This window comes from Lipophrys pholis (assembly GCF_963383615.2).
Source record: "Lipophrys pholis genome assembly, chromosome: 17".
Taxonomy (NCBI): domain Eukaryota; kingdom Metazoa; phylum Chordata; class Actinopteri; order Blenniiformes; family Blenniidae; genus Lipophrys; species Lipophrys pholis.
The window spans coordinates 23,959,071-23,969,976 of NC_137643.1; the positions used below are offsets into that span (position 1 = coordinate 23,959,071).

At 47.7% G+C, this 10,906-nt stretch overlaps 1 protein-coding gene across 9 annotated transcripts; it reads left to right on the top strand.

The window, feature by feature from the left end:
• Positions 1-337: 337 nt before the first annotated feature.
• On the top strand, positions 338-10,759 carry mindy1 (MINDY lysine 48 deubiquitinase 1). Of its 9 annotated transcripts, none has more exons than XM_080485604.1 (13): positions 499-554; positions 1,099-1,239; positions 5,823-6,384; positions 6,499-6,678; positions 6,947-7,140; positions 7,259-7,316; positions 7,459-7,523; positions 7,655-7,813; positions 7,913-8,015; positions 8,268-8,410; positions 9,872-10,069; positions 10,155-10,319; positions 10,409-10,751. In XM_080485604.1, exons 3-13 carry the CDS (start codon positions 6,066-6,068, stop codon positions 10,472-10,474), a joined length of 1,650 nt encoding a protein of 549 aa, XP_080341730.1. In that variant the 5' UTR covers positions 499-554; positions 1,099-1,239; positions 5,823-6,065; the 3' UTR covers positions 10,475-10,751. The 9 variants fall into 9 exon arrangements, with proteins under 9 accessions (XP_080341723.1, XP_080341725.1, XP_080341729.1 ...); XM_080485600.1 differs by having other exon boundaries at positions 505-554; positions 6,905-7,140; XM_080485598.1 differs by having other exon boundaries at positions 507-554; positions 6,496-6,678; positions 6,905-7,140.
• The last annotated feature ends 147 nt before the right edge of the window (positions 10,760-10,906 follow it).

Genomic DNA, 10,906 nt, shown 5'->3' on the forward strand with positions numbered 1-10,906 from the left:
ATTGTTTGTGTTTGAATGGTGCTCTATTAATAAATTTGCCTTGCCTTGCCCTGCCTTAAGAAGTTTATCACCAGCCGTCACTGGTGTCTATAAATGGGACTTCAGAATCCAATAACATGTTATGATGTCGAAACATGTTACTAAAGTCATAACATGTTAATAACACTGATACTTTGTCATATATTGTTTCCTCTTCACAAATTAACTCAGAAAAGAACTGGAATTTCTAAAGGTTGAAAGTTTATTTGCAAACCTCTGATGATCACAGTATGATGGAGCGCTATCAGTCATCCCTTCGTCCCGGAGGGGCGGGCACTAAAGTCCGTCCAGGGACAATAGGGGACTCGAACCCGTTTCAGTCCGGATGCGCTCATTTGGTCAAGCCTGGGTCACCCTGACGGCGGAGTCAGACAACTGTCACCTGTTTTTAAAAGGAGTGCGACAAGAAATGCGACGAGAGCTCCGCCCACCTTCGCTGTCAGATTATATAAATGTAACGCCGCGGCAGAACTGTGGAAGGTGAAAGACGGAACACTTTAACCTGGTAATCTGAGGTAAATAAAATGATTTACATGATCAGAAAGCATTTACATCACAGTCTGGTCGATTTTTCACCACTGTTCTGTAGTCTGGGATAAATCCTGTTGTTTTTGCACTTGCTGTGGTTTTGATTCTATATTCCAATAGACAATAATAGTTTTCCTGAAACAGCTGCCAGTCCTGAACTTCCAAAATCCGTTAAAAAGTTGAGTTTTAATTTCACCTTTGTGTTGTTTGGATATTACAATCACGCCGAATTTGTCCCTGTTCCGGAGCGAAGTGTCAAGATTAAACTGTCCGGCTGAACGTTGTCTGTACCGGGCGTAAGGTTTGTTTTCCTCTTAAATCGGTGGTTTTTGTCCTAGAGTTTTGCTTCGTCATTAGTGGACACAGTGTTCTGTTAGCTCGTGCTCACACGAAGGCGAACTGCGTAAAGGCTGCGTGTCAACTGCGGCTCGCTGTGCGCATTTTGCGTGATTTGTTTGCGTTTTGTGACGCGTGAATTTGCTATATTTCTTTCAGTTAGTTAACGTTTGTTTTTCTTTAACTCTGTGTTAGCAGCTAGCTGGAGGCTAGCAGCAACCTTTTAAAGTTGGCCGGATGTGACGTGTCCGTAGTTTCCGGTGGGGTCTGGACACAGGAATGTAAACAGCTAGCATGTCGATGACAGCGCGGACCACGGACACGCGCCCGGTGTCGGTAAGCGGCATGAGGAGGCGCGTGAATGCACAGGTCGAACCCGAGTGGCAGAGCCCCGGCCCGGATGGCGGGGCTTCTGGGTGTCTTCCATAGTCCTTCTGGGTGTCTTCCATAGTCCTTCTGGGTGTTTTCCATAGTCCTGCTGAGTGTCTTCCATAGTCCTGCTGAGTGTCTTCCATAATCCTTCTGGGTGTCTTCCATAATCCTTCTGGGTGTTTTCCATAGTCCTTCTGGGTGTCTTCCATAGTCCTTCTGGGTGTTTTCCATAGTCCTGCTGAGTGTCTTCCATAGTCCTGCTGAGTGTCTTCCATAATCCTTCTGGGTGTCTTCCATTGTCCTGCAGGGTGTCTTTTGGGGTCCTTTCAGGTGTCTTCTGGGTGTCTTCCAGAGTCCTTCTGGGTGTTTTCCATAGTCCTGCTGAGTGTTTTCCATAGTTCTGCTGAGTGTCTTCAGGGTGTCTTCCATAGTCCTGCTAGGTGTCTTCCATCGTCCTTTCAGAGTGTCTTCCATAGTCCTGCTAGGTGTCTTCCATCGTCCTTTCAGAGTGTCTTCCATAGTTCTGCTGAGTATCTTCAGGGTGTCTTCCATAGTCCTTCTGGGTGTCTTCCATTGTCCTGCAGGGTGTCTTTTGGGGTCCTTTCAGGTGTCTTCCAAGTGTCTTCTGGGTATTTTCCATAGTCCTGCTGAGTGTCTTCCATAGTCCTTCTGGGTGTTTTCCATAGTCCTTCTTGGTGTCTTCCATTGTCCTGCAGGGTGTCTTCTGTGATAGGGCTGGGCGATATGGATATAATGATAAATGGATGATAAATACTCCGGTGCGCAAACAAATGTTTGGTCACTAGATGTGTCAGTTATATTGATAGTATGACGCCTCTGGACTTATTTTTTGCCACTTTAAAGGACTGTAAAACTTCACTGTCTGAAAATGAATGTATAAAATGCAAATTAAGTGCTTTTAGTTATTAATATTTATTGAAGAGCTGGTAAGTACAGATTACTTGAAATGAGAACAACTGAATACATTTAAAAGTATAAAATAACTTCAATTTCCTGCAAACACAAAGTATTAAAAATACAATCTCTTATGAACAAATCCTAAATATGGATGTTACAAAGAGCTGACTGGAAAATGGCCACAGTCAAGTTGTCAAGAGACCAGCGCATGAGCTAATGAGCAGTGGGGAGGCGGGTATGTACTGCTACTGAAAACACAGGATTTCTCCACAGTTATATGAAAAAAAGCCGATCTAACCGAATTCCTGTGAAAAAAGTTCCATGTTTTGTGAGTAAAATGAGTTTTCACGTGGAGCCGCGGCGGACAGAGGGTCGCTATGCGTCGCTCTGCCGGCGATGGAGGCGCGGATTGCCGCAGCGGGCGTGACTCTGCCCGCAGATTACAAGTACGGATGAGTTGAGGATGAAAGAGGAGTTACTTCCATCGCTTCTCAAGCCGTTATCTGCTCCATAATGTTTGTCGTCTGAAATACTCAGTCCGTGAATAAAACATTATTTCCTGATATGTCGGCCATTTTCTTTTTTCGATTGGCCGGTCGTGGGCGCCATGTGATTCAGCAAGGGAGGGGGGAGCATAGAGCGACACTGAAGATAAAGATCTACGTATTTAGAACGCATAGAAACTGTGATTGATCATTAATCGTGCACAAATTAATAAAAAACCGAGCGCCGCCGACAACGTCACGTTTAGTTTTCATCATAAATCTGGTTTTACTGGGCCGATCAACACGATTTAAAGACTGGTGTGAAGCTTAGAATTTATTTATTAGGCCCCCGGCGAGCTCAGTAGGTAGAGCATGAGACTCTCAATCTCAAGGTAGAGGGTTCATGTCCCACGCCGGGGGCCACCTTCCTGTGGGCTCACCACCTGCAGGAAGGTTCTTAATGGGTCAATGTGATCTGGGTGACGGTTCTTGGACTGCGACCCAGAAACAGATAAGCGGGAGACAATGGATGGATGGATCAGATTTATTCTACATAAATAGTTTTTTCTTATAGGCGAGGCTCATGTTAAGATAAAGTCAAATGAAGCATGTATTAATATGAAAGACAGTTTATTTATCTTCTACTTCAATTCCAGTAGTAAAGTTACTAAGTACTGTGACTTGCAGTCTTGTAACGTTCACCACAACAAGCCAACCACTTGTCCATTGTGCTGATCAAAGCTGTAAACCCAGGCTGGGTCACTATACTAATGCAGGGTGACATTAAGGTTTTTGAGCGGTTTGCTCATCGACACTGCAGTAGTGAAGCACCGAGCCACGTTTTTCCACTTCTGATCCCGATACTTAAATTTGTATATCTGCCGATACTATTCTGATACCAGAGCTCTGTTTGCTTTAATATTATTATTATCATTATTGTTGATTTTATATGAGGCTGTAATAAACTCCTCTCTACAGTAAAGTATGAAATGTACTAATGTATACATGTATTCTCTCAAAAGACAACTTGAGGTTAGTATCAGGTCAGAAAAAGAAGCAGTACAAAGTATTTCTGTTCCATGTGGACAATGTGGGGGTCTGCGTGACGTCATCATCTCATAATAAACTAGTTCTATCTTTAAAAGCTCAGAATGACTTTATTAATCTGGGGAAATTCTTTAGCAAGGCAGCAGCAACACAATGTTTCCAGCTCGAACAACACAAACCATTGGGACTATTTTCAGGGAGTTTAGCGCGGAGTAGGACGCAGCTTCACGGAGGTGTGAATCGCCTGCTACAGCGGAGGAGCTGCTGTTCATTGTTTTGATGGTGCGGTCAGCGCCGTTCTCCTCCGAGAGCTGGAGATTTAAAACGGTGACGTCTGTTGACAAAGCGACCGCCTCGCTGTACAACTGCTTTGCTAACATCCACGTTGCTGTGTTGCCTTGTTGCTTTGTTGCTGTGTTGCTTTGTGGTGTTTTGAGTGTAAAATCCGTCCAAACAGCAACATGTTGTCATGAAAAGTTGGATAGCACAGTGCTACTTCCCTAGCCTGCTCGCTGGCTGCAAACTGTGGAATGGATTTCCTGACTCATTCCTCCTGGTCTCATTGAGACCCGCCTCCCTTCAGGAAATCCAGTCCACAGTTTGCAGCCAGCGAGCAGAGCAGCAGCAGGGAAACACTGTGGATCATTTCAGTAACAGTGAAGCAGACGAGGATCATGGATCAGAAATCTCTGCAGGTTGGATCGGAAATTTCTGATCTGTGAATTACGTTGATATCAGAACCCGATCCCGGATCGGATCGGCTCCATCCCTAAAAACCACTAGCCTGTTTGGGCAAGGTGGGCAGATGACACGCGCAGGACGTTCAAAGTCGTCACATGACCAGATCACGTGAGCGGTCAAATCACAGCCCTTACGATTAGAAAATCCCGTTTTATCATATCGCGATATTATCGCAAATGCAATTAATCGTTCAGCCCTCGTCCCATTCATCCCGAAGATCAACAGATCACTGAAATCTTCTCCTTTTTCTCTCGGCTGCATCAGTGGCTCCCTCTTCTCTCCCTCTTCTCTCCCTCTTCTCTCCATCCTCTAGTCTTTCCTTGTCTCCTCTGCTTCACTTCTTTCCAGTTATTAACACAGATATTGAGACGTTATGCAGCTGCACATGATAAGAACACGTTAACATGATCACAATGTTCCTCAGATGGATGTAGTTTCTTCCTTCTCTCTGCTTTCTCTGAACTATAAACATTACTATAGTTTTCTCCTCTCGTGTTTATCTCTCGATGCTGTATCAGTGTTCTTAATAGTTTTACTTTTGGTGCTCCCTCCTTGTCTCCATGCACTATACTTTGCTTCTTTGACTTCTCTGCTCCTTCAATAATAAAACCTTACTGCTCACATCCTCTGAACTACAAACATTGCTGTGATCCTCTGTGCTCTATTTTTTTTCTTGGAGCTTGGAGGATGCTATCCATCCATCCATCCAACCATTTTCTCCCGCTTCTCCGTTTCCGGGTCGCGTTGGGTGTCAGTCTGAGCACCGTCACCCAGATCACGTCGCACCGATTAAGAACCTTCCTGCAGGTGGTGAGCTCACAGGAAGGTGGTGCCCGGCGTGGGACACGAACCCTCTACCTAGAGATTGTAAGTCTCGCCTCCAGTTCTACTGGGCCGAGTCAAGTCTAACCACACCCACAGGTGTAGTCAGATCCGCCGCTCAATGTGGCGTTAGGGACTGTTTTCTACAGTGCTGACAGGGTGAACTTGAAGGGAGGGCTTTTCTGCAGCAGGCCGACTACCCACACACACACACAAGCAGACCGAAGGCAGGAATTTCCCGCACTATTAAAAACCAATTTGCGGGAAGCCACAGAAATATGACCAATCCCCACAATCCCGCAGTGACATTCCGGCCCTGAGTGTCCTTCTGGGTGTCTTCTGGTGTCTGTGTACCGTCTACATGGTGGCTTCAGGGACCGGAGCCTATCCAGGGGGGTTTTTATGAAGACGTGTACAGATGGTTTTCAAAATGTTCCCATACAATGATTTTTCGTTAGTGCTTGCAGACAGTGGCTTTGTGTGCATGGTGTTTTGATGACCTGTTGGCTGATGTCTTCTCTCGTTCCTCCTCAGGTCTGACTGGACGTCGTTCAAACATATTCCAGGAAGACACCATGGTCACGCTTGGATAGAAGGTCCGTTTCATTCCTCACACCTTCTGCAGGCGGTGGATGGCGGCCATGTTGGAGCTGTTGTAGACCAGCTGTGTGAGGACACTTTGTCATGGACACTCTTGTGTCGTGACTTTTTTTTCGTTGGCGTTCGTTGTCCTTTGAAGCCGCCGCGCCTCCTCAGCCCATCATTGATCAGCTCGTCATGGCGGAGTCAAGTTCAGCGCCATTCGCTGCCGACCAGCTGGTGGATCTCCATGGGGAGGCTCCGCCCCTCTGCGCTGAGAGCCTCCCCAAAGAACTAATTGTAACCACGACGACTGGGAGCTCGGACGTCCAGTCTGAGGTCCAGTCTGAGGACCAGAGCATCAACGGCGCCACTGATGGTTCACTTCACAGCAAAGTCCCCCTAGAGGAGGAGAAGCGGGAGGCCACACCCACTGCAGCCGAGTCCTCCTCCAGTCTGATCGTCGCCACCACAGAAGAAGAATCTGCGTCAGCTCAGCAGCAGCTGGGGGGTGGAGGTGACACACACAAGCCTAGATTTGCACTTCCTGTTTGGAGCTTGTGTTGTCAGAGAGGCCACGCCCACTGAAAGCAGTCCTGGTGGTCCGGTTGTCCCCGTTCTGTCTCAGCAGGCCTGGACCTAGAGGAGAGACCGTCACCAGCGATGGGTGGCGAGGCAGCGCCCTGCTCCGCCCTCAGCCGGGACCCGAGTGACGGGGCGGTGGAGGACGTCGCATCTATTTCCTGTCCTGCTCCGAGAGACGAGGACCGTTCTACCCCTGCTGGGGGTCCGAAGGAGGGTCAGGTGGCAGGTGAGCTCCTCGCTGTGTGTGTGTGTGTGTGTGTGTGTGTGTGTGTGTGTGTGTGTGTGTGTGTGTGTGTGTGTGTGTGTGTGTGTGTGTGTGTGTGTGTGTGTGTGTGTGTGTGTGTGTGTGTGTGTGTGTGTGTGTGTGTGTGTGTGTGTGTGTGTGTCAGGGCTGAATGAAGTGACTCAGAGGTCATGGTGTTTTGCCTGAGTGTGTCTCCCCTCTGGTTCAGGCTGCTGCTGCACTTCCTCTCTGACTGCCTTCCTGTCCACAGGGGACGCTGTGGTGCCAGTTGCTCCTGCTGCTCCTGCCCCGGCGGCCCCCCCGGACCCGGGGCCCCCCATGCCGTCTTACTACTTGGTGAAGTGGATCACCTGGAAAGAGAAGAAGACCCCCATCATCACCCAGAGCGAGAACGGACCCTGTCCACTGCTGGCCATCATGAACACACTGTTCCTGCGCTGGAAGGTGCACACACGTGTAAACATTATACACACACACACACACACACACACACACACACACACACACACACACACACACAATGGCATATGTTGACATAAAACTGTGTGTGTGGTTGTTTCAGGCGAAGCTTCCTGTTCAGACTGAGGTGGTGACCACTGAGGACCTGATGGCTCACCTGGGTATGACACACCTCAACTCTGACCTCGAAGGTCACATGATCGATGTGTGTGACATCACACCGACGTGTGTGTGTGTGTGTGTGTGTGTGTGTGTGTGTGTGTGTGTGTGTGTGTGTGTGTGTGTGCGTCCGCGCGCATGTAGGGGAGTGTGTGTTGTCTGTTACACCTAGAGAGAAGACTGAAAACATGGAGCTCAACTTCCAGCAGGTATATACACACCCACACACACCCACAACCACACCCACACACACACACACACACACACACACACACACACACACACACACACACACACACACACACACACACACACACACACTCCTCCTTCTGTGTTTCAGAATATGAGCGACGCCATGTTGGTTCTCCCTAAACTCTCGACGGGCCTGGATGTTAACGTTCGCTTCACCGGTGTGTCGGACTTCGAGTACACGCCTGAATGCATCGTGTTCGACCTGCTGGACATCCCGCTGTACCACGGCTGGCTGGTCGACCCCCAGGTACACACACACAGCCGGTGGCAGGGCGGGGGGGGGGGGGGGGGGGGTTGTGTCTGTGGTCTAACATAGGTGTGTTTGTGTGTGTGTGTGTGTGTTCAGAGTCCGGAGATGGCAGCGGCGGTGGGGAAGCTGAGCTACAACCAGCTGGTGGAGAAAATAATTGACTTCAAACACTCTGCGGACAGCAGCCGAGTCAGTGAAGGTAACACCTGCTGGTGGGGGGGAGGGGGCACACTGTTTTATGAGGCGGCATAGCTCGGTTGGAAGTTCCGAAGTGTCCTTAGGCATGACACTGAACCCCAAACTGCCACCATTGGAGTGACAGTGCCTTGCTCAGCTGCAGCTTCCAATGGTGTGTGAATGGGTGAATGTGATGACCTATGTAAAGTGCTTTGGGGCTGAAAAAGTGATATATAAGTTAGTCTATTTATTGTGTGTGTGTGTGTGTGTGCAGGTCTGGTGGCTGAGCAGTTCCTGGAGTCGACGGCGACTCAGCTGTCGTATCACGGACTGTGTGAACTCAACACTACGGCCAAAGAAGGAGAAATCTCCGTGTTCTTCAGGAACAATCACTTCAGTACCATGATCAAACACAAGGTACACACACACACACACACACACACACACACACACACACACACACACACACACACACACACACACACACACACACACACACACACACACACACACACACACACAATAAAACATTTGTTTCAGACTTCCTGTTTGTTGTTGTTAACTCTTTGTTGTTCACTCCTATTTGTTGTTAACTTTGTGTGTTGGCGGCAGAAGGTGGAAAGAGAGAGAGTACTGAAAATTTGTACTCAAGTAGAAGTACTGTTACATTGCTTCAATTGTACTCAATTACAAGTAAAAGTATTGGTGTTAAAAAAAATACTTAAGTAAAAGTACAAATTACTCTTCTCAAAAACTACATTAATAGTATTAATTGCTTTTTAACCGATTGGATGTTTTATTGCATAAAATAGCGGGCATTCAATTCGATGAACATGTATAAAATATCTACGTTTAAAGCATATTTATCAGACGAGAAATGTATAAAAATAAAAGAAAATCACTCTAAAGCAATTTGTTTTGTAAACAAATGTAGATATAACGCAGGTATTTTACTTGTTAAAAGGACAGAAATGCTTTTGAACCTGCATTTTCCAGTCAGCCCTAATTTATCCAACTGGAACACCGTCACCGACCCCAATACGCAGGAATAACAAAATACAAGAGGGGAAAATGAGGTTAATACACACGCAGAAGAACTGGGTGGGCTTCGCACACAACCGCACGGGGTCATGGTGAAGTGGGATGGGTCATGGTTTATTTTCAATCGATGCAATTCATGTTCCAGTTTCATATAAAATAGCGTCACTCTAAAACAAAATGCAGGCCTGCTGAATATCGGCCTGGAAGTATCAAACGGCTACAGATTTATTTTATTGTTTGTCCAAATATCAAGCTAAAACGTTTCTAAGAATTGTTGCTCAATTATCCATGAAAACACACGCACCTTAGCCAGCTCTGTTTTATTTTAATCCCAGGCAGTGAGGACACCTTTACAGATTAATACTCACCAGACAAATAAACTTCACACATGGAAAAAGAAGAAAAAGGACACCGTACAAGAATAGTTGTAAAACCTTTTACCGCAATGTGTGAAGTCCTGTCAGCTGATGTCACCGTAGGGGGTCACACAAAGTTTGCATTGCATCTGGACGCCGTCTCCTTTTCTCCCTCTGTACCTGAAAAAGTCCTCCAGGTCCTCCCACGGGGACTCTTCCTCCGTCTCTTCATCATCGTCGCTGTTGACAGTGCTGTCCTCCCTCTCTCCATATTACCGTCTTTATGTATATGAATATTGTGGGCTTCTTTCAGTAGCGACTTACAGTTTTAAAAGTAACTAAGTAGATTACATGGTGTAAATTGTAATCAAGTATGAGTAAAATTACACACTTGGAAAAAAAAAAAACTCAATACCCCAAAAAATCTACTTAATTACAGTAACTTGAGTATTTGTAATTCATTGGTTGGCGGTGCGTTCAGGGCCACCTGTACCTGCTGGTGACGGACCAGGGCTTCCTGCAAGAGGGGGGTCTGGTGTGGGAGTCTCTCCATAACGTGGAGGGCGACGGGAACTTCTGCGACTCCGACTTCCGGCTGTGTCACCCGCCTCAGAGAGCGCCGCCCGGCTCGCCACCGCTGCCCGGTGCCCAGGAGCAGCAGCGGCGGCAGATCGACCAGGTGAGGCTCCGCTGCCGTGGTAAGCGCGTTCACTGGCGGTGGCGGCGGCGGTGCGCTCGCTGACTGGCAGCACTGTGTCCTGCAGGACTACCTGGTGGCGGTGTCTCTGCAGCAGCAGGGTGGGGGCGGGGCCTCGGGGCCCCTCAGCGACCTGGAGTTAGCCCGACAGCTGCAGCAGGAGGAGTACCAACAACAACAGCAGCAGCAGCAGCAGCAGCAGCAGCCGGGGGCGGGGCCAGCGACGCAGCAGGTAACCACAACACATTAAATTACACAAAGAAAAAAAACGTTAGAATAAATCTGATACACTGAAGATCAAAGACTTGTTGTTGTTTACAGGTTAGAGGTCAGGGGTCACAGCCCAGCAGGAGGAGAGACAAAGACTCGGACTGTGTCCTCTTATAGGATCATCATCTTCACCACTGGTGTGACACTGAACCTGCACAAAGAACACACACTACTAAGGCACAATAACACTCCGTCTCCGTCTGATGCCAAACTTCGGTGCTGCGTTACGACTCAACGGCTCCATTGAAGAAGTTTTGTCTTTAATCTCGAGTTTTTCACTCTGAAGCTTTTACTGGTCCTGGTCCCTGATCCTAGTCCTGCACTAACAACCTGGTCCTGGTCCTGATCGTGGAGGTCTTCTGATGTGGTTTGGTTAATAAATGTTACTGACTCAATAATGTCTTTGTTTGTGTCCATGTCCTGAACCGTGCTGTAATTCCACTGGGTTCCAGCAGGTGGCAGTGTTATTGGGAAGTCCGGTTTGCAGCACAAACGTCACAGTTGTAACGTCAGTAAATCCTTTTTCCTTCAAGAAAGATCCTTATTCAG